The 23,421-nt window shown below is 34.9% G+C and overlaps 1 protein-coding gene across 1 annotated transcript in view; it reads left to right on the plus strand.

The window, feature by feature from the left end:
- The window catches only part of Col3a1 (collagen type III alpha 1 chain), a 39,180-nt gene that overhangs the window by 7,442 nt on the left and 8,317 nt on the right, over positions 1 to 23,421 (plus strand). Inside the window, exons 2-40 of the mRNA XM_069995625.1 lie at positions 2,422 to 2,624; positions 2,845 to 2,895; positions 3,355 to 3,468; positions 4,819 to 4,899; positions 6,395 to 6,448; positions 7,225 to 7,278; positions 7,975 to 8,028; positions 8,613 to 8,666; positions 8,829 to 8,882; positions 9,547 to 9,600; positions 9,990 to 10,034; positions 10,158 to 10,211; positions 10,566 to 10,610; positions 11,293 to 11,346; positions 11,752 to 11,850; positions 12,380 to 12,424; positions 12,531 to 12,629; positions 12,829 to 12,882; positions 13,405 to 13,512; positions 13,690 to 13,743; positions 14,251 to 14,349; positions 14,686 to 14,739; positions 14,878 to 14,976; positions 15,284 to 15,337; positions 15,449 to 15,502; positions 15,870 to 15,923; positions 16,491 to 16,544; positions 16,864 to 16,908; positions 17,416 to 17,514; positions 17,600 to 17,707; positions 17,971 to 18,024; positions 19,599 to 19,652; positions 19,755 to 19,808; positions 20,564 to 20,617; positions 21,159 to 21,266; positions 21,939 to 21,992; positions 22,275 to 22,328; positions 22,553 to 22,714; positions 22,832 to 22,939. Of these exons, the coding sequence (XP_069851726.1) occupies positions 2,422 to 2,624; positions 2,845 to 2,895; positions 3,355 to 3,468; positions 4,819 to 4,899; positions 6,395 to 6,448; positions 7,225 to 7,278; positions 7,975 to 8,028; positions 8,613 to 8,666; positions 8,829 to 8,882; positions 9,547 to 9,600; positions 9,990 to 10,034; positions 10,158 to 10,211; positions 10,566 to 10,610; positions 11,293 to 11,346; positions 11,752 to 11,850; positions 12,380 to 12,424; positions 12,531 to 12,629; positions 12,829 to 12,882; positions 13,405 to 13,512; positions 13,690 to 13,743; positions 14,251 to 14,349; positions 14,686 to 14,739; positions 14,878 to 14,976; positions 15,284 to 15,337; positions 15,449 to 15,502; positions 15,870 to 15,923; positions 16,491 to 16,544; positions 16,864 to 16,908; positions 17,416 to 17,514; positions 17,600 to 17,707; positions 17,971 to 18,024; positions 19,599 to 19,652; positions 19,755 to 19,808; positions 20,564 to 20,617; positions 21,159 to 21,266; positions 21,939 to 21,992; positions 22,275 to 22,328; positions 22,553 to 22,714; positions 22,832 to 22,939 (2,852 nt within the window). The remainder of the gene's footprint in view (positions 1 to 2,421; positions 2,625 to 2,844; positions 2,896 to 3,354; positions 3,469 to 4,818; positions 4,900 to 6,394; positions 6,449 to 7,224; positions 7,279 to 7,974; positions 8,029 to 8,612; positions 8,667 to 8,828; positions 8,883 to 9,546; positions 9,601 to 9,989; positions 10,035 to 10,157; positions 10,212 to 10,565; positions 10,611 to 11,292; positions 11,347 to 11,751; positions 11,851 to 12,379; positions 12,425 to 12,530; positions 12,630 to 12,828; positions 12,883 to 13,404; positions 13,513 to 13,689; positions 13,744 to 14,250; positions 14,350 to 14,685; positions 14,740 to 14,877; positions 14,977 to 15,283; positions 15,338 to 15,448; positions 15,503 to 15,869; positions 15,924 to 16,490; positions 16,545 to 16,863; positions 16,909 to 17,415; positions 17,515 to 17,599; positions 17,708 to 17,970; positions 18,025 to 19,598; positions 19,653 to 19,754; positions 19,809 to 20,563; positions 20,618 to 21,158; positions 21,267 to 21,938; positions 21,993 to 22,274; positions 22,329 to 22,552; positions 22,715 to 22,831; positions 22,940 to 23,421) is intronic.

Genomic DNA, 23,421 nt, shown 5'->3' on the forward strand with positions numbered 1-23,421 from the left:
CTGGGGCTTTTGTGTTTTGAAAAGAACATTAAGAAGGTTTCTAATGAAATTAAGAAAAAAGAAATTAAATAACTTTACTGATATAACATTGGACTTAATTTTTTGTTTTTGTTATTGGTTGTGGGACTTGAACTCTGGGCCTGGGCATAGTTCCTGTGCTCTTCAGCTCAAGGTGAGCGCTCTATCTCTTAAACCACTATGCCACTTGGACTTAATTTTAACAAATTCATTTCTAGATTTAATAAGTCAGTGTTGTGCTGATTTATCCAATTTTATTTTTCAGAGCACATGGAAAATACTGTATTTTGATTATGTGAGATCACTCTCTCAGTGAGATAGAAATTAGAAAGATGAATAGAAATGGGGGAAAGATTCCTGTGAATTTAGGACAAGTTAACATAGGAAACTTTTGCCATTGGTATTCCATAGCTGTTTAAGCTATTGTGATCCAGTTTTAGAAAGAAAGAGAAAGAAAAGAAAAAGACAGAAAGGAGGAAAGAGAGAGAGAGAAAGAAAGAAAGAATGAGAGAGAGAGGAAGGAAGGAAAGAAGGAAGAAAAGAAGGAAGGAATAAATGAAGGATAGAGCTAAAAGAATAATAAACATTATCTACCAGTATTTTCCACGGAGTGGGAGGCAGTTTGGGAAAATCTTGAGCTGAATCTAATTTGAATTAATATTTCATGTTGATTTAAAGACTTGTTAAAAATGGCCCCCATTTTGAAAAAGGGAACCAAAACAAAGATGGAAGAAAGAATACGGTTCAGATAATTTTATTGAAGTTTTCTATCTCAGAATTTGCAACGCTCTTCTACAATTTTTTCTACATCCTTTTATGTCAGTTCTACTTAGAGAAAAGAAATGAGTTTAATGTCAGCCTTTTCTCATATTATCATTGTTCATAATATAGAAAAGATTATTTAGTCTTCTCTGAAATATGTTTCCAAAAAATCACTCAAAAATCCTACTTCAGTTGAACTGAGGTAAGCCTTTAGTATTCAGTCTTTTTTGTTAGAGAATAATGAAATATTTTAGATAAATATATCTTCCCCATGTTCTCATACATCTGTTTCAGATATGGAAGAAGCTGAGCCTTTGTTTCCTGTTTAAAATGTCATGCAAACTCTCACGCTTTTATTAGCTATTACAATGGAAAATTATAACACAAAGTAGGAAGGGATTTTAAGTTTCTTGAATCTATCAAGAAGTTTCAAAGCAAATTGGTGTCCTTACATACACAAGGAAATGGGAAGCAATTTTGATATCCCATATAGTCTATACATTTTGAAATTCTACATTCAGTAGAACTTCAAGGACCACTGGAAGGCATGGTGGCCACTAGTCAACAGAACATATTTGTAAATGATTTAACTTCAAAGTAGGCCTTCTTCAGGCATTATTTGAGAAAATAATTTTCACTGTCTCACAAAAACACAAAAGTATTTAATAGCCCATTGTTTGTAAAAAAAATCTTTACAGATGTTTAGAAACATATTTATTTGCTCAGTGACTGGCAAACTGTCATTACACTCTTGATAATTAACATTGTATGTTACCACAATCCCAGCTAAAGCTGTAAGAATTGAAACCAGGTTTTATGTTGGCAGCCCCTAAGCTGATTCATTGTTAATAACTGCTGAAATTTCAGTATCTTGCATATAATTAGCAAAAATAAAATTTTGGTTGAAGTATGATTTTTTGATATTTTAAGCCACAAATACATATGGTCATGATTTATATTTTTTCCTACTGCTTTTACTAACTCCTTGCCAGTGTTGATTTTATAAATATCTTTTATTTTGACAATTTGAAAACTTCTTTACATCCATTTGGGAGATACAATATATTATGTCCTGTAAAGTTGATCTACTGATGCCCAACGAAACTAGCTGTGACATTCAATACACACAGTAAGTCTGTTAACATTTTCCCAAGAAAATCTGGTAGAGGTTTATACTGCCAAGATTTTCCCCTGTATTTCTCAAGTAGGTTAATAAAATCCAGAAGGTCTTCAGAGTTAGTAACAAAAAATCCTTGTTTTTGTTTAATGTTCCCATCTGCTGTTAAAGAAAAGAATAGCATTTGATTTAGACTAAGGTTTAACTTCAATTGCACATTAATAACAAATGCTGGCCTGCTCTGTGATATCCATTGGTCTTTATTTACTATAAATAAACTTAAAATGTCTGTTGTCTTAAAACTGAGTATGATGTGCTGCTTCTATATTGATAAACAGATTTGTGTTTTGAACAGTTTGACTACCTAGAAAATTATGTAGGAAAAAAATATGCTTTGCTAATGAAAGGGAGAAACCATTTGTTCCAAACTCTACTTTTAGTCTTGTAAATATTCAAGTTAACATAAGAAAGCTACATCTCCACAGGACATAAGGAAATGTTATATCCTCTAACTCATTTTCCAGATAATGAAGAAGGATGCACCCATCTTGGTCAGTTCTATCAGCCTAGAGATGTATGGAAACCAGAGCCGTGCCAAATATGCGTCTGTGACTCAGGATCTGTTCTCTGCGATGACATCATATGTGACGAAGAAACCTTAGATTGCCCCCATCCTGAAATTCCATTTGGAGAATGTTGTGCAGTCTGCCCACAGCCTTCAACACCTGTGAGTTAAAAGAAGATTTAAGCTAAGATTCATATTTAAACACATGAGTATATCCTCTATCATAATAGGAGCTTGAAAAGAAATGGAAGTTGTTCCTCTCTCAGTCATGTTGGTGTGTAAAGTATAACCAAGGATTAGATGTGAATTTATGAACTTGTGCCATAGTTTGTAGAAAGAGGTTTCCATGTTTTGTTTAATTCTTGTCTTTCCCATTTCTTAGGCTCCTCCTGTAGTTAATGGCCAAGGACCTCAAGGCCCAAAGGGAGATCCAGTAAGTTAAGACTCTTCAGCATCCTTCAATTAATGCTAATGATACTGAGGGAACAGCTGGCTCGTTTTCTTTCCATATCCTTTCTATATCTGAACTTTTATTAATCATACCTACCCTTTTGCCTCTCATATTTGAATAGTGGACACACAAGTTGATGGTAAATGGCACACATTGAAAATCCGTAACTTTACATACAAAGATTTGGATTTTCCAAGTTTTATATGTTTTTATCCCATCACCAATTAGAAAAACAAAACATAAGCACCTGTACAAAGAAATGTATTACACTTAAATTATTCACAAGTTTGGTATATCATATATTTATTCCCAAGAAAATATATCATTTGTATTGATTTCTAATACTGTAAAAAAGAGAAACAAAAAAACAACCTGATAACTTTTGAATCACTGTGTCTTTTCCTATTGCTTATTTTGTTGTCTCTGATTTGTTTTTTTTAGGGCCCACCTGGTATTCCTGGGAGAAATGGTGACCCCGGTATTCCAGGACAACCAGGAGCTCCAGGTCCTCCTGGAAGCCCTGGCATCTGTCAGTCATGTCCTACGGTTGGCCAGGTAATAAATTACAAAAGTAAACAGAACCTGATTCATTTAGCATATATTACATGTCACAATTGCAAGTTGTTTGTAACTCTTCTCTTATTTGGTGTACTTAACACATCTTTATTTGGTTTCTTTATATGTGCTGGGTACTATTCTGTGAGCTGTAAAAGTAGTCCCTTTTTCTCCTAATGCTAATGCTATTGGTACTATCTCCTTTCAGAATTTCCAAATTTCTCAGTGGGTATTTCAGATACTCACTATATTTGAGAAATTCTACTCCCACTGGTAAGGTCTCTGAAAGCTTGGGCACAAAGCAGTGAGAGTGCTGTGACCATTGTTTACTGACCTCAAATAGACAGGATTGTTCATACCTAGGTGGCTATTTCTACTAAGCCATCACCATAATCCTTCTCCTGAGAACTAGCACCAGACCTTCTCGGCACATAAAACAAATGACCAAACAAATAAATACAGCAAAGCGTCTGGCTCATGGTTCAAACAACATTTAGACACAAATATTTATGAGTTTTAAAACAGTGCTTTTCAAAAATATTTTAGATCTCCACACCAGTAGTTCATACATGTAATCCTAGCTACTCAGGAGGCTGAGATGAAAAATCTCAGCTCAAATTCAACTTGGAGGGAAAATTAAATCTCGGAGACTTTATCTTCAAAATAACTCATAAAAATCCAACGTAGAGGTCTGGGTTAGGTAATAGAGCAATAAAATAAAACAAGCACAAGGCCCTGCTTAGCAAAGAAGATTGTCTAACATTCTTATGCTGGTAAGCAAGTAGGAACTATCTGGATATGGAGTCAAAATAAGCTCCAAATAAATTCGATGATCATATGAAACTTTCTTATTTTTAATTTGTTTTCTATGAAGATGCTTATTGTTTGGTGCAACCTGTAGGTTATTAAGCATATGTCAGAGAATTTAAATTTGACTTGTTCTATTAACTGAGATGAAGACATCTTAATTCTCTACTTTTCAGTTCAAATCAAAAGTTTTATCTCAAGACTCTCAGATTCAAATATTCTGCACATCCTCTATAATAATGTAAAATTTTTGGAATAGTGATTCAATAAAAACATATAGGATTTAAAAAAAAACAAAAAATATAGGATTTAATTTGAGGGGATTAACACTGAACACAGTTGAAATGATGGTATCTTAAACAAGCATTTCTATAATTTGCCACATATTAAAGCCACAGAGAGACCTGGTGAACAAGGTAATGAACACATACCACATCTGCTACCAGGGAACAATAATACTCCATAGAACTAAATGTTTTTGAAAAGAACTATGATGTTAATATTAAAATGATTATATTTATCTATTTGATTTCTTTACAACAGAACTATTCTCCCCAGTATGATTCATATGATGTCAAGTCTGGAGTAGGAGGAGCAGGAATTGGTGGCTATCCTGGGCCAGCTGTACGTACCAATGTTTCTGTGCATTTTAGAGTATCAGTTAGCCTTTGTGTTTATTAAGTCCTGAGGGAAGTTCTTTTAGAAATATAGTCTTTTTTGAACTGTACAATGTAGCTTATTCTCTTGAAAGGTTGCAGAAAGAAAATGGGTACATTACCTTTTTTTTTCTTAACCTAACTCAGTTTTTCCTCACGGCCTCTCCTGTTATTGACCAGCTGAGTCAGAGGACTTACCCACCTCAATGCTTTAGTGTCACACTCCTATAGTCTCTAATTTGAGTCCCATGTTGTTTCTTTTTGTTTCCACTTTTCATCTTTCTTACCCAAGTTGTTTAGAATCTTCACTTTATATCAGTTTCTAGATAGTAATGTCATTTTCTTGATAGTGATCCAATGTAAATCCATCTCCTTCCAATTCTCAAACCAAATAGAAATGTTTCAAGAATTCGATTTGTTAAATTATATACATATATATATATATATATTCAATAATAGTGATTGACCTTTGAACCTGGGCTCTCTTCAATATAAATGACTTAGAGTTTTAATAAGAGAAAATGAAGAAGAGCGTTAAACTTAAACATGTGTAGGTAGGGACAGTGATTCATGAAAATGAGTCTTGTTTTGCAATAGCTTCTCAAGAGGACCAATGGGAAGGAGACCTCTCTATTACTGACAGTGAAGCATGTCACTAAATTCCCAGTGATTATAGATCATTGTTTATACCACTGAACTTCATATTTGTGACTTCTCCAAATACAGACTATGAAAATTTTACCCAATAAATCTCACTAGCCTGTTTAACATCCTTGGTTATAAAATAAATGGGGGGAGGGGAGAGAACTAACAAACAAAAACACTGTACAGTTTCCACTGTGATATTTTTGATCTTTCAAAGCCACAAGGAGAATTATATAAATTTACATAAACATTGGATCCAAGCTATGTACATGCTATAATTCTATTTTGAATAAGATATGAAAAATTAAGTAACACTGATTTTAGAAATGTGATCATGGTAGAAAATTTAATTATTAAATATTGTTGAATAACTTCATTGTTGGTATTTAGAAGTAGCCTGTTATAAAACTGGCTTTTTAGTTTAATTTGTATTGATGATAAATCAATGTGCTATAAACTTAAGTGTATAACAATGTCTGATGTATGATGATTCTCTTGCATAATTCTTTATCTCCATGTCAATCTAATTCTGTGATATTTTACATAAATATAGTTATAAATCTATGGGATGATTTACATAATTATTTTAGAGATTTTTGATCACAGAACCTATAGTATAGAGATAGTTATTTTCCATGCTGAGTTTGGCTGCCAAAAAATAAATTAGTTTCTACATAGCTCAGGATAATCTTTAAGGGATAAGGTCAGCATTTTGCAAGACAATTTTGATTGATTCTTGTGTAATTTCATTTAGAGTGATATTTAAGTGTATTTCATATCCATTTGCTTAGTACTGATCATTCAAATTTTTACTTCAGGGTCCCCCTGGCCCCCCAGGACCTCCTGGTACCTCTGGTCATCCTGGCTCCCCTGTAAGTATAACCATACATCTATGCTTTCCTTCACGAATATACAAATCAATTTACTACGGATTGTGATATAATTAGCCCTTCCACCAGCCATAGTCCCAGTTAAGATTTGTATTCACAATGGAGAAAATGATTACATTTTTTACATACTTAAAGTTTATATTTACTTCCTTTTTTCCTACACTAATTAGTGATTCACAACTTGGGGCTGAACAGGTAATATACCTGTAATCCTAGGTTTTCAGGAAGCAGAGATTAGGCAGTTTGAGATCAGCCTAGCAAAATGTTCACAAGGCCCTATCTCAAGCAATGACAAGATGTGGTGGCACACACCTGCCACCCTAACTTTGTTGGGAAGGAAAAGAGGTAGATTGAGTCTAGGCTCAAGTAGTACAAGGTAAAACAAAGATCCAATCTCAAAAATAACCAAATCAAAAAGGTGAAAATATAGCATAAGTAGTAAATAGGATATCTTGCTAGCAAGCATAAATTTCAAAGTTCAAGCCTAAATGCTGAAAAAGAACTTGATAAAATTAAATTGTATATTAGCTTGTAATATGGCTTTCCTTTTAGACTGTTTAGATTCAATGAAATGAATGCATTAACTTTATTCTGACCTGAAAAGAATGGATTTTAGCCTTAGTAAACTTAACAAAACTTTCCTTAATACATTTACAAATTCTGGTGCATGAGTTTATTTTTACCACCTTGAAGATATAACTGATTCATATGAATATTGTGTTATTTTGAAAATATGTACAAGTTATTCTATTCACTAGGGTTCTCCGGGATACCAAGGTCCCCCCGGTGAGCCTGGACAAGCTGGTCCCGCAGTAAGTAACAATTACCATTAACAAATTTATAATACAATAGAGATCATTTGATTTCTTACTGGAAACTTTATTTTCTAAAACATCCATATATTCCTACAGAGTATACATGTTTTTAATCAAATTTTCTATAATAGATGCCATTTTATTATACTTGCATTGGATCCAAAGATCTTAGGGATTCCTAGTGAGTGATCACAATAATCCATTTCCCAGAGTTAATAACACAAACTCTATTAAATATTAATTTAATTTTATGTACACATATGTGTACAGATATGTGTACCAGTGTACATATATCTTAATGTAGTTAAAAATAAACATAATCTAAAGAGCCCTGCAAAAGTATTTGCCAGGCAAATAAGAAGTAAAGTAAGATTATTTTAATGTACTAAAGATCCTAAATATTTCCATATATTTAGAAATACCTGTATATTTATAGTCAATATATCAAAAGTGTAAAAAATATCTGTATGAACATGTATACATAGTATGAAATTTTTATGCTATGGTATATGATGCTTTTAGTTTGTTACAGTAAGTTTAATAAACAAGAGAAATGGATAAAATAAGGATATATTAATAGTATCATTTTCATGATGAAAGCTATTGAAACTAGTTTCCAAAATAGATGCTTATTATGTAATAATAAAATGGAACCAAAAATTTAAAATATACTTTTTTATTGTCTTATTTTAGGGCCCTCCAGGACCTCCTGGTGCTTTAGGTCCCTCTGGTCCTGCTGGAAAAGATGTAAGTGTTAAAAAACTGAGGAGGGTAGGGTGTGTCAACATTGAACCTGAATATTCTAAGCATCATGAGCCATACACCAGAACCTCAGAAGGAAAATCCATGAACAACTCGCTTATATTCTCAGACTATTTTACTTCATAGCAGTAGTGGATTATCCATATTATATTTTCACATCAATAGACACCATTTGTTGACTTCTAAACTAACAGAACCCCATCAATGCTTTCCAACTGTCAAGAAGTGTCATCTAGAGATATTATCATTTAACTAGAGAAGGAATGCGTTTCTTCTGTCTTACACTGGAAAATTTTCACATCAGTCCTTATAGGCTTGCAGACTTATAAACACCTTTAAAAGTATGCCATCCTCTCTTATTTATTTTTCAATGGCAAATTCCTCTCTTTCTATATCAATGGAAAGGTCTGAGAAACTACTCAATCTTACTACTTGGTTGACTTCTCAACCTAGGTTTAGAACAATTCTACTAGTGAGTTCTTCCTGAAAAACAGTAATTAGATCACTCATTGGTTACAATGACTTTTGCTGTACAATACCCCTTAAGTGTTCTTTATTTTTCCGTTTAGGGAGAATCAGGGAGACCTGGAAGACCTGGAGAGAGAGGATTACCTGGACCTCCAGTAAGTCTTTTATACCTAATAGGTGAATTAGTCACAATTCTGATAAATTAAAATTATTGCACAATTATTTGTATTTGTTAAGCTTTAAAATAGAAGGCACTTTACTACCACATGCTTATTGTACTTGAAGATCCATAACATCTTTTCATCCATTCCTTGTAGGGTATCAAAGGCCCCGCTGGCATGCCTGGATTCCCGGGTATGAAAGGACACAGAGTAAGTTGAATTTCTTTTTTGACTGTAAGCTGTTCTACTTACTTACATTTAAGTTGTGCAGTCACCTTAGTTGAACAAATGAGTACCTGCTCACAATAATTGATTGACAACTACTTGTTATTATTTCTTTTTTTTAAAAAATAACAACTTGCATTGTTGACTAAACTAATATATATAATATAAAAGAATATAAAAATATTGAGATTATTTTAATCATATGGAAAGTATTGGTAAAGGGTAATTGGTCTTATCACAAACAGAAAATATGTTATAAATTATGCTCTTCTCATGGACTTAGTTAATATAATTTATAGATTGAGTTGAGTACTTTCGTCTTTTTCATAATGAATTAAGAAGGTTTGACTGAATGAAAAATATATCAACTTAGTATAAATAAAATACAGCAAGGTATGTTTATTGCTGTTGTAGTTAAATCAACTTTCTGATTGACCATATAGTACTTTCTAATTAGTTGCATTTATTTTCTTATGAAGTCAATGTCAAATGTCTTGAATCGATTTAAGATAGTGTATATTATTTAAATGAGCAATGCAAAGAGTGCTATGTAGTAAAAATCTCATGAATACAATTGAATGCAAAGTTTATCAACTATTCTGTGCTGTTAATATATTTTAATATTTGTCTACTTTTGTCTACTTCCTAGGGCTTTGATGGACGCAATGGTGAAAAGGGTGAAACAGGTGCTCCTGGACTAAAGGTAAACCCTCCCAAACCCTTTTCTTGTAAGAAGATTCGCTTGCATTTTTAAACTATAGGCAAGATATACATTATGGAGCTTAACCTTTTCCTTATATTTCTCTGAATTCTACATGCCAAGAGTTAAAAACTAGTGTCATCTGAGATATTAAAGTCTCTATAAGCTAAAAACTTGAAAAGTCTACATGTAAAAGGGGGGGGGGTCTGTTTAGTCTCCATGTTTTTAAAAGATAAGATTTTTTCATAAATACATATTAATAACAATTTGCTATTTGGTAATGAATTTTTTCTTTAGTTGCCATAATATTTTCATCCATACAATATTCTGAAACTATAAAAGAACCTAGCTGCTAAACAAATTAGTAACATGCTTTCTATGCCTATGTGCAGGGTGAAAATGGTCTCCCGGGTGAAAACGGAGCTCCTGGGCCCCAGGTAACCATGCTCTTTATTTAATTTTCAGGATTAATACTAAACTAACTCAAACTTGGTTTGCCTCTTACCAACTGTTGCTATCCATGTCAGGTTTAACATAAAATCATCCATTTTACTCTGCAGGGTCCAAGAGGAGCTCCTGGTGAGAGAGGACGGCCAGGTCTTCCTGGGGCTGCAGTGAGTATTTCTATAAGACTGCACTCAAAATCTCCACAGGAACATTTTAGCTATAAGTATATGGAAAGTGTTTCGGTTTCACAATTGCTCTCTCTTGAATTTTTGAGTCATTTTGCTTGATTTTGCATATTCCATTAGAACCATTATGTCCTCATTGCCTTCTACAAATACAGAAACCACATCTCCATTGGATCATGGATGCATGTCAGATTTTAACAAGTTGACTCTCAAAACTTCTAACTAGTAATATGCTCTAGGAAGACTCAATTCAGTTGGGTTTAATTTAACCAGACTATTACGTATAATAAGTCTTTCATAATTAAGAAAATATTTAAGACAAACTTCTTATTTTAGGGAGCTCGTGGCAATGATGGTGCTCGAGGTAGCGACGGTCAGCCAGTAAGTGACTTTGTCTCTATATTTTTGTTACAAAGTAATATATGTCACTCAGAGTAATATTTATGTTTATATAACTCTGAGTAATATATATGTACATACATACACATACATATACATACATACATTCTTCATGTTGACAAATTTTTATAATTTAGAGATTAAAATTGATTGATTTGTTGTAATACTTTACTTGTAGACACATAAACATCTGAGACCAAAAGCAAAATCCAAGTTTTTAAAAATGTTTATATTTGCTGACATTTATATGGTATCCACAGCATTAGTTAGCCTCCAATAATAGATATCATAAAACAGCCATACAGAATATCCACAGCATTAGTTAGCCTCCAATAATGGATATCACAATTAAAACAGCCATACAGAATAGATAGTAAGATTATCTCGATTTTGTAAATGGGAGTACAAAACCTTAGGATGAAGTACTCTATACAAAGTCACAGACTTTATGGTAGCAGGAAGGCGGAATACAAATGTTCTAACCTTACATTTCTGGTTTTCATTTACCACATTATTTCTCCATATAATATTTATCCATGAATGACAAATGCTACTTTTATTTGAATATATATGTTCTATATTTTATATGTGTCCATTTATGATTTACTAATACAAGTCATTGTTTTAATTAAGAGCTCTGAATATTCTACTTAACTTTTTTCAGGGGCCTCCTGGTCCCCCTGGAACTGCAGGCTTCCCTGGATCCCCTGGTGCTAAGGTAAGCATGAGTTTCTTTAGAATACATGTCTTGGAGACAATACAAAGCATCAGTTTACTTTTTGCAACCCATTTTTCCAACCAGTCAAACAAACAGCTCATACCTATACATAACTTTAAATGTTTGTGCTTGATTCTAAAGAAGTGTTATCTCTAGCATTCAGCACTCTTTGTATGTCTTCTGATGTCTTCTTTTACCAGTTTCTTTCTGAGAAACAAATATCACATAGTCATGAGTATATTTACCATTTATTTGCATATATTCTTTGTTAAACTGTAGGGGTACACTAATTATAGTACATAGCTAGTGATACACTGTCTATATGAGGCAAGATACATTTAATCAGAGCTGAAAAGGGATTAAAAGTGGCAAGTAAAACTAATTACTTGAGGTTTTATGTGTCAGGGTGAAGTTGGACCTGCAGGGTCCCCTGGTTCAAATGGCTCCCCTGGACAACGAGGAGAACCTGGACCTCAAGGACATGCTGGTGCTCAAGGTCCTCCCGTAAGTATCAAACATTCCATTTGAGAATAAGGACTCTGGTATACTTTTCACATACTGACAAATATTTCAATGCTTCTATCAAGAAAAATAAAATACAATGTACAAATTTTGTTTAGTACCCTAAAATAACTAGTGTCATAAAGGTACTTATAGGATGAGTACTGAATATGGTAGTTTGTGGGAAGGGTCCCACAAGTCTTATCTTTCTATAAAATTGGAGGATGGGTAGTACAATTATCTGATATTTTGAAAAATGTGCCATAATCTCCAATTATGAATTTTTATGATAGGAGATTATGGTACATAATAGATTCTTTAATAATCTATTGGTACATAATAGATGTTTTAAATGACTTAAACCAAGTGCATATTATCTTCAAATTATTGAACTAATGATAACCCTTTTTACATTTCATGGGTTGAACTATGGTTAGAAGAATCACCTCTTTACTACACATGATGTGTTCCAATTATACTTTAAACTCAAAATATACAATATGAGCATTAGTTACAATATGCTCTCTTCTAGGGCCCTCCTGGGAACAATGGTAGTCCTGGTGGTAAAGGTGAAATGGTAAGCAACCTCGGTGTCTCATCCACATGCTCCTTTGTGAAATGTAAGTGAAATAGTCAGTCGAGTTCAACTTTTGCTGATGTGAATGTCCTTGGACTGCTTTTAGGGCCCAGCTGGAATTCCTGGAGCTCCAGGCCTAATGGGAGCCAGAGGTCCTCCAGGACCCCCTGGTACTAATGGTGCTCCTGGACAGCGAGGCAGTGCAGTAAGTTGATTTATTTCCTTTGTTATCTGAAGTCGTGGTTTAATGCTCATGAAAATGATTCATTGCATTTCTTTTGCTCCTGTTCACTTGCATTTATAGTGGTTTCATTCGGTCTTAACACTCACTTAGGTCTGGCTGGTGGTGATTTTGTTATTCAAGTCTTCCCTCTTTCTAAGCCAAGATTTGATTTCACTTTTAGGGTGAACCTGGTAAAAATGGTGCTAAAGGAGAACCTGGAGCAAGAGGTGAACGTGTAAGTACTGCCACAACAGACGCCGCTATTGTTTGTTGATTTATTTTTTTCTTCCATTTTCCCCATTCTTTCTCTCCTTTTCTTTCACTCTTTGTTTCTTCCTTTTGGTACTGGGGATTGAAGTCAGGGTGTTGCACTTGCTAGATGCTCCACCTTTTGGTCCATGCACCAACCCTTTCTGCTTTTTTAGTCTTTCTGTTTATTTTTCTTTTTCTTTGTCTGGGATGACCTTAAACACCAGCTGTCCTGTTTATGCCTCTTGCATAGCTGGGATTACAAGTGCAAACCACTGCACCCAGTTATTCGGTTGAGGTCACACTTTAACTTTTGTTCTGGCTGATCTTGATGGATAATCCTTAAATCTCTGCCTTCAGAATGGCATTTCAAGTGTGATTCAATGTGCTAAGCCCCAGGTTTGGTTATTTCTTTGAAAATTGCAACATAACTAGAAGACAAACAGCTAACTACTTTACAACTTGACTCAGTTGTGATGCCTTATTTTACATCCATTTTTTGTTTTAGGGTGAAGCTGGTTCCCCAGGTATTCCAGGACCTAAAGGTGAAGATGGCAAAGATGGATCACCCGGAGAACCTGGTGCAAATGGACTTCCAGGTGCCGCAGGAGAAAGGGTAGGTTTTCTAGTCAGGGGTCATCTAAATGAAAAGCAACACCATGTCATCGAATGAGACTTTGATGAGGTATTCAGCAATTATGGTATTCAGAACTTTACCTTGGATGAAGTATTCAAGAACTGTGAACAAGTTCTAATCTTTTAGACTAAAATGTTTGACTTTCCTTATTTCTAGGGTGCCCCTGGATTCCGAGGACCTGCAGGACCAAATGGCATTCCAGGAGAAAAGGTAGAAAACTCTAGCTTCTATTTTCCTAAATGTTAATATTACAAATAGGTATTATGTAAGTGTTTCATTAATGCAAACCTAAATATCGGAGAGAAATTTATTAGAGTTAAAAAAGTAATTCCCTTTGTAAAATACTGACTTCTAGGCCTTCCATGGCCACTTTCCTGGCTTTGCAACTATTGAAAGCCATTTGATCTCCACCTATAAGTTGGAGACCACTTATCTGAGCAGCATCTCATGAAAAAGATAAAGTGCCGGAGAGCTCTTTTTTTAAACCATCAGAGACACTTGGCTTTAAATACACATAAATATAGTGTCACACTCAATAACTCTGTTTTAAAATCTGAGGATCATCATGGTTGCTTCAATTGTGGTTTGATAGAATGTCAGTAATGCACCAACTCGTTTTATGAGACAAATTAATGTCAATAGTTATAACCTAAATAGTCTTGCTATCTAGGTCAATAAAGACTCTCTTAAAGTTCATTCATATATTTCACAACTTAGGGTCCCGCTGGGGAACGTGGTGGTCCAGGACCCGCTGGACCTAGAGGTGTGGCTGGAGAACCTGGCAGAGATGGTGCCCCTGGAACTCCAGGAATGAGGGTATGGAGAAACTCTTGATTAAATGACATTGTAATTTCGGAAGAAAGTACGCAAGGGAAATGAAGATGGATCAAAGAGTAGTTAAGTCCAAATACATCTTTTATAAGGCTCAGAGAAAATCAAAACAAAATTATTTTAAGAAAACAGGACAGATCTAGATCAAGGAGCTACACAATTAAACACTTGACTAAGATGATTTATAGACCAAAAGAAAAATGATGAACAAATATGCTCCTATATATGTAAATGAAAAATCTCAAAATTGTAGCAATAGGTTCTGCTGAATTTCTAATTTTTTTAAATCTTCAATCACCTGAAAACTGACTTTTTATTTAGGGTACACCTGGAAGCCCCGGCGGACCAGGAAATGATGGAAAACCAGGGCCTCCCGTATGTACAATTTAAAAAATTCATTTTACTAACCCAGTTAAAAAAACATAATAGGTATTTGGGACTACACTTGACATAAGATATATCTTTGTCTGATTTTGAGCTAACCTTGCTGAATGAAATTTTTCTTTTCCCTAGGGAAGTCAAGGAGATAGTGGGCGTCCTGGACCTCCTGGGCCATCTGGTCCCCGAGGTCAGCCTGGCGTGATGGGATTCCCTGGTCCTAAAGGAAATGATGTGAGTTCCTTCATTATCCTATCATTATCCTTTGTTACCATTATCCTTATCTTTAATAGGCATTTGGCAGATAACAGACTTTCCACATGAGAATGTAAAGATGACCTAAACAGACTGCACTCCACATCACAGGAAAATGTATATGATGCATGTGTAAATGGTTATGAGTGTGTGTGTGTGTGTGTGTGTGTGTGTGAGAGAGAGAGAGAGAGAGAGAGAGAAAGAGAGAGAAGCAGATTGAAAATAAGAAAAAAACAAAAGATTACTGATTTTTGTTAGAATTAGTAAATGCTGTCTGCTTTTTTAGGGTGCTCCTGGTAAGAATGGAGAACGAGGCGGCCCTGGAGGACCTGGCCTTCCAGTATGTTGACGTTTCTAATTATCTTTGGCCTTCTAATCAATACACTTATCTATCCCCAATATTAGGACTTCTCTGTGATCTCCATTAATCCCACTTTCCTGTTATTTTTAGGGTCCTCCTGGAAAGAATGGTGAAACTGGACCTCAGGGTCCCCCAGGACCTACTGTAAGTTTACTTATATAAATCAAAGAGCAAAGTAGGATTGAGTGAGGGAAGGCATTAGGATTCAAAAAAACATATGATCTATGACTATATCATTACAGTTCATTAAAACAATTGTGCCACTTGTTTTATTCACCCAGCTAGCTGCTGGCATTAAATGTATGTCATACCTGTCTGCTTTGGGTGACTTCCATAACCCAGGCTTTTTTTCCCCTCTCTTCATATTCTTACTTTCTAAATTGAGACTTGCTGAGATGTCAACTCTACACTCACTATAAAAGTACATTTTATAATGGAATATGTTTTATAATATATAATATATAATATATTTTATAACAGAATATATTAATTATTATATTTCTTGACATAGGGGCCATCTGGTGACAAGGGAGATGCAGGACTTCCTGGCCCACAGGGATTACAAGTAAGACCTTATTCTTTAAATGCCACTGGGTACTTGGGTTTAGCAGACAATTCTATGCTTTACATTCAAAGTTATTTTTCTTGAGTAAATTGACTATTCAAAGTTTCATGACCTACTAAATTGCAGTTCATTAGAAGTTTAATTGTGAGTCTGTCTGCCATACTTAAATAAACCAATCAACCAATGTTCTAAGTCTAAGCCAGGATGCATATACTAGATTATTTTTAAAAATTAAGTTTATATAGTAGTTCCATATGCTCAACATTATTTTTATGATATAAATCTACATAGCTAAGTTCATCTTAACATATTCATTAATTATGTACATGTATGTATATCAACTGAAAATATAGATAAACACAAGTTTGTAATGTATCATTACCTCATTTCTGTCATTGGAATCTTAATAGCTCAAAATGTATATTTTTGAAAGATATGAAAACCATTTTTAATAACTTGCATAGATATGTTTACATGTGAGAAGTGTGCTTACTTATGTTTACATTGCTTACATTTGTATAAGCAATGCATAAAGTCATCCTATAATACAAACACAATTCTTTGCAGGGCCTACCTGGTCCTGGTGGTCCTCCAGGAGAAAATGGAAAACCTGGTGAAGCAGTAAGTAGCATTCTACTCATTCCAATTCAGAAATCAAAAGAACAAATAGTAACAATCCTTTTGCATTTTTTGCATGCCACGATAATCTAAATTTTGACATTTAGTTTTGAAATATTATCAAACAAAGCATTTAAAATGTAAGTCTTAACCTTGAGAGTTTAATTTTTGCCATTAAGTAAAAAAACTGAAAGAAACGCAGATCCTCAAGATCTGAATAAATAAACAAAATCTGAATACACAAACAAATAATATGTGTGTGTAGTTTATACTTACGTAACCACTATGATAAACAGTTAATCATGTAATATTTACCTCTCAGGGACCAAAGGGTGAAGCTGGTTCTCCTGGAGCTCCTGGAGGCAAGGTGATATTTCAATTTCTTATCGTCTTCAATAAGTGATACAACAATTGACTAGTAATACATTTTAGTGTGTCCAGCACAGCATTGCAAATGTTTCTTGATTCCAATTAGAGAAATGCCAGACATTTGTAATCTGTTAAATTCACTTCATTTTTAAAGATTCTGTTTTTTATATTAATAAGCAGTACAGAATTAGCCAGGTTGAAATATCCAAGGAAAAATACTGCTAATGATTGATTCTCTATAGGAAAGCTATTTTGATAAAGGAAGTTTGAAAATACTCTCTTCCAAATAATAAATGTTTCAAGGATGACTAGCATTTAAGTGGACAAATACCTATGTCCCCACACAACTAATCACCTGTTTTACAGCCATTACAAGTTCTACACAAGTACAAAAGTCAAGTTATGACCTACTGGCCCATGTCAAAAGTATACAATATTTATGATGTCTTTCTTTGGCTTTGGATCTTGTTTTTTTTAATGTGGATGTTACATGGTTCTATGACAGGGTGATGCTGGAGCCCCTGGTGAACGTGGACCTCCTGGGCTAGCAGGGACCCCAGGAATTAGAGGTGGAGCTGGTCCCCCTGGTCCGGAAGGAGGAAAGGTAAATTCACAACGTTTATTTTTGCTAGACTGTTGAAAATGCATTTTCATTCCCTTGTGATTTACTACTTACCGTGCATTTGCAGGGCCCTGCTGGTCCCCCTGGGCCACCTGGTACGGCTGGTTCCCCTGGTTTACAAGGGATGCCTGGAGAAAGAGGAGGTCCTGGAGGTCCGGGTCCAAAAGGTGAAAAGGTACTGAATTATTTTTTAACTCTATTATGTAATAAAACAGACATTGTTGATTAAGAGAAAAACCACCCTGTTGGAAAGTAATCTGTTTTCAAAATTAACGTTATCATTTTATTGTAAGTGAAATTTGGAATGGCTTCCAAGAATGACTGAATTACACAACCTAGTATGCATCCCAACAAATCCCATGTTGATGCTTTTCTTTGCTGAGTTGCAGTGAGGGTGCTTGTACTGAAAGTATTGTACTGATCATATTTGTTTGACAGGGTGAACCAGGCAGTGCAGGTGCTGATGGTGTTCCAGGAAAAGACGGCCCCCGGGTAAGTTTGGGAAAAATCAGCCTTAATTATGCATGGTATAGGACAGTTCCCTATTTTAAATTTTATTATTCCCCAAAGCTATGTATAATAAATGACACCATACCTTACCACCTTTACACTTTTTTAAAACACTCAAAATCACTTGATTGTTTAAATGATTTAAAATAAACGTCATCTACAGTGACCTAACAATGGTAAGCTCTTAAAACTAAAATGAGAGCCATAAGTTAACAATATAAGTCACTAAAATCAAATCACTATTGCTCATTAGATAGAAAACATTTTTTAAAAAATAAGAATTTTAATCTTATGCTGTGTTTGCAGCACAAAATACTCACTAGTAATATACATATACAAGTTATCAACCCCTGTAATGTATACAGACCTTAAGAGCATCAAGCCAAGTAATGAAAAACTAATCTCAAAAGACTATAAAATGTGTGATTCCTGTAGTATTCAGGAGATGGGGAACATACTAATGTCTGCTGAGAGTTAGGAACTAGAGAGAGGGAGACAGATAAGACTTTGAAGAGGTGACTGCAGAGAACTGTGGGTGACGGTACATTTGGGTATATTGATAGTGAAAGTTATTAGGCCAGCTACCAATGTGATAAAATCTGGATAAAGCTACACATACATAACACACACACACACTCACATATACACACATATGAGTGTATATATATATAACTGGTAAAATCTGTATGAATTGTTCCAATGTCATTTTGATCTTATATATAATTTTATAAATGTTAACATTAGAGAAAATTAAACCAAAAATGGTTTCTCTGTACATTTATTAGAAATTTCCTTTGTATCAATAATTATTTTTTAAAAGATGTTTAAAGCAATAAAATTTATTCAGTAGGCATTAAACATAGTTAGCTCAGGTCATACGTATACTTATCACACATATCTTAAAATACTCATAGATATATTTCTCTTCACAGATTAGAAAGGTACCATTAAACTCTTTTTAAGAAAGGTGATTAGTTTGGGTGCAGTGTCTGTAATCCTAGCTACTTAGGGAGATAAGGAAGGAGAATTGAGTCTAGAAGTTGGAGGCGAATGTAGGCCACATAGTGATACTTCTCCTGAAAAAATGTAAGATGCCTAACATTTCATTGATATAATATAGGTAATATTAATACATGAAATTTTGAGATTCAAAGATATAATATCTTCAAGTATATTTTGTATAGTTAAATGAATTACTATAAATTTCAAGCAGTTGGATAAAGCACTGTACTTTGTTTTTGAAGATCTGTTACAATAAGATCTTATATCACATACTATTCATTTTCTTCAGTAGAATCAAAATAAAGGAGTGAGTAAACTATTGTTCAATTTTACTATTCTAGGACCATCACCAAGTGTTTACTAAACTCTTCAGTATTTTTCTGAGTAATAAACATATCCTTCAAGGCATGACAGAAATCATGTAATCTGCTTTATTAGATGAATGATATGTTTATATACACCTGATTTGATTAATAAGAGAAATGGTCTTGTTTTCTCCAAAATTGTATATATATGTATATATATTTATTTATATTTATATATATTTCCTTTAGGGTCCTACTGGTCCTATTGGTCCCCCTGGTCCAGCTGGTCAACCTGGTGATAAGGTAATAAATAACAATAATTGAAAATAAAAATAAAACACCTTTTGTTGAATGTACTAGACCCAAGGCAGTGGTAATATTGTTATTCATTTTCTCTTTTCTTAGGGTGAAGGTGGTGCTCCTGGACTTCCAGGAATAGCTGGACCACGTGGTGGCCCTGTAAGAATCAGAGATATTTTCAACATGTTCTAACCCTATATAAGCCTTTGCTGCTTGTACTTCCTGTTTTACCTGCCCTCCATGCCCTTGAGGCTCAATTTTAGGATTCTATGTTTAATAATATACAGCATACAAGGGAATGTTAACTTTCTTAAATCTAAACTCCACAAGATATAATTTTTAAATTATGATCTTTTAAAGGAATAAGCTGGAGAACTATAATAATTGAACAAGGACAATATTTATTTGTACATGACTGTCTCTCAAACTTACAGAATTTTGATAGAGATTCCTTTTCAACATACAATTCTCTACCTAATCTCTCTATTTAATTAATTTTATTTATACAGTTCTCTACCTAAATCATCTATAATTTGCCATTTAACGATTAGGACTCAGGGTAGATGCATAGCAAAAATTTTAAGACAGTTTATTATTTTCAATTAGCCCACTTACATTTTAAATATTTATGTTTCACAGATTATATAAGTGTTTTAAATTGAAACACTTAATGTTGAAATACATTTTAAATTGTTTTCTTGTAAATAATAAACAGACACAGAGAGAATTCTTATTTCCATCATTGTTCACTCCTAGTTTTGTTGAGAAGTAGAGAGAAGTTCAGAAGTTAAGCCATGCTTCTTAACTTAGCACATTTCCTGATTAAAGGGAGAATGAGACAATGCAGGAGACAATGTGTACTCTGGTGGGAAATGATACCTTCCCTCTGACTAATGAGAAACTTTCCCATCCAGGGTGAGAGGGGTGAACTTGGACCTCCAGGACCTGCTGGCTTCCCAGGTGCTCCTGTAAGTATGAACACTTAAACCTGTCTCTCACTCAACCCAGTCACCATCCTGCTGAGAAAGTAGCAGACTTATACATTTGTCTTCTAGTCTTGCTTCTGTCACTTAGTTCTTTAGCAGTTATTTGAGCCTCGTTGTTTTATTTGCTTATTTTACCCCCATATTCAATCGTTAGACAATCAAAACAAAACTCCTGCCTCTGTTGAGTCTGGGTAATAAGGATAAAGCAACACCATGAATTTAAATCACCAAAAGTTTAAGCTTTTTCTATTACCAACTGATAGGATTGAAAATTTACTCTAAATCCATTTTTTCCTCAAGGGAATTCTCTGGTGCTGATTTTCAGATGCTCAATCCTAAGAAAGACTTTCTCCCCAAGGACAGATAGCATATACTTGCTCTGCTGATGATTGTCTTCTCTCACAGAAAGACTTTAATGAATATTCTGGGACATATGTTCCACGAGCCTCTTATTCTTCTTTGATTGAAGCAGCAGTTTTACTGCAAAGAGTATTAGCTTACTTGATGTTCATTTTGCATGCAGGGTCAGAATGGTGAACCTGGTGCTAAAGGAGAAAGAGGTGCTCCTGGTGAGAAAGGGGAAGGAGGACCCCCTGGAGTCGCAGGACCCCCTGGAGGTTCTGGGCCAGCTGTAAGTCCTTTCGCTAAGCCTTCTCACAGAAAACACTTGGGTTTATCAACAATTCATTATTGCAAGTGAGATTGCTTGTCAAGCCATAGAGTGTAATTATCACAGGAATGTAATTCTAAATTTGCATCTTGGATCCCATTTCCTGGATATGACCCCATTCAAGTCACTTTCATCTTTTTTTAAATTTAATTTAATTTTCTTTAGTTGTATAAAGGGGTTACCTTTCAACACAGCAGTTTATGAATACAGTGCATCTTGACCAATGTCACCGCTTCCAACTCTCTGACCATCCCTACCAAATCACCGCTTCCTTGGTTTTGTTAATTTTGTAGAATATACATCAAATTCCTGATTGCATTCTCCTCATTCTCCTCTTTGTCCATCTACCTCTCTTCCCCTGGACTCACCGCTTCCCTTTCCAGTCCCCACTTCCCGGTGTTTATTCTATTGAACTTTGCCTTTCGAAGAAATTACACCATTGGAGTTCTCCCTTGAATGGACCATATTTCGGTAGATCCATTTGTATACACATGCCTACTACCCAATGCATTTGCTTACACGTTTATAAGCTAATTTTAGCAACTTACTGTCTTTCAAAAACTTAATGCTTCTTTCAAATTTTTACTTTAAGGCTATACCTAATCCCCACCTCCTCCTACCTCTTCTTCCCAGGGTCCTCCTGGCCCCCAAGGTGTGAAGGGTGAACGTGGCAGTCCCGGTGGTCCTGTAAGTATTGAACGTCACATCTATTATACTTTGAACTATTTCAAAAGCATTTATTGGTACAAACCTGTATAAAGGCTATTCTAAAAACATTAAAGCCATACAGCCAGTATTTAATCATAATTACTCATTTATGAATTATGTGTAAGAAAAACACGAACCATCAATAACTGCAAGGTGGAAAGCAGATCCTGTCATATTTCTGATAACTTAGATTTATTTTAGGGCTTGTTTGTTGTGTAATTCTATCTTTTGAAATTAGAAAAATGTGTTATCCTTCCACAGGGTGCTGCTGGCTTTCCTGGTGCTCGCGGTCTTCCTGGTCCTCCCGGCAATAATGTAAGTGCTTTTCAAAATCTCTCTCTCTCTCTTTCTCTCTCTCTCTCTCTCTCTCTCATTATGTGTTTCAGAAAGAATGTCCTATATCTGTAAGATTGAGGACCTTACACATTTCTATTTATCAACTGGGACCCATTATGAAATAGTTTCAACTTAGGTAAGAGCTACAAGAAAAAGCTCATTTCTTCATGATAAATAATGCAATTTCCGAACTTTCTTTATAGGGCAACCCAGGGCCCCCAGGTTCCAGTGGTGCCCCAGGCAAAGATGGACCCCCAGGCCCTGCAGGTAACAGCGGTTCTCCTGGCAACCCCGGCGTGGCTGGACCAAAAGGTGATGCGGGTCAACCTGGAGAGAAGGGACCACCCGGTGCTCAGGGCCCTCCGGTGAGTAGCTTCACTGTTCCATCGAGGGACAAGACGATTTTGCCCCTCATCACAAATTCAATGAAAGAAAACACAGTCACATACAGAGAGCTGAGTCTTCATTTTCTGTTCTAACAGGGAGCTCCAGGCCCACTTGGAATTGCAGGGATTACGGGAGCACGTGGTCTGGCTGGACCCCCGGGCATGCCAGGTCCCAGGGGCAGCCCTGGTCCTCAAGGTATCAAGGTGAGTGCTGTGATCTCTCACCCGACTCTTCCTCCCTTTGATAACGTTTGCAGATGGCTTCATATCAAATAGGAAAAGGTTTCCTCAGATAAGTACAACTTATTCAAGAGATAACCTTTATTCTTGTTTTTTCGGAAACGTTATTAAATGACTATAGACTCCACAAATAATATAAATCATAGGCAAATTCTGAACAGAAACGCAAGTAAACTGATGTTACATAAAGATAATCTGGCCTTTTCAAACATCTCTGTAAGCAAAGTTAAGAGCGTTCTTCAGTCTTTGCTATTAGTCTTGAAAGGGAACCATGCTGAACTTCCGAATCTGTGAAAGATTTTAAGTGATGCTGAAGTCATTTTACACTTAATGATTATCTCTCACTATCAAAACCTAGTCCTTTGCATTTAAATAAACATTCACTAAATGGTGTAATAGTACTCATGTTAATGATACTTTAAGTGCCTCTTAAGAAAGAGATAAAT

This window comes from Dipodomys merriami, unplaced genomic scaffold (assembly GCF_024711535.1).
Source record: "Dipodomys merriami isolate MVZ:Mamm:240054 unplaced genomic scaffold, mDipMer1.0.p SCAF_49, whole genome shotgun sequence".
Classification (NCBI taxonomy): Eukaryota; Metazoa; Chordata; class Mammalia; order Rodentia; family Heteromyidae; genus Dipodomys; species Dipodomys merriami.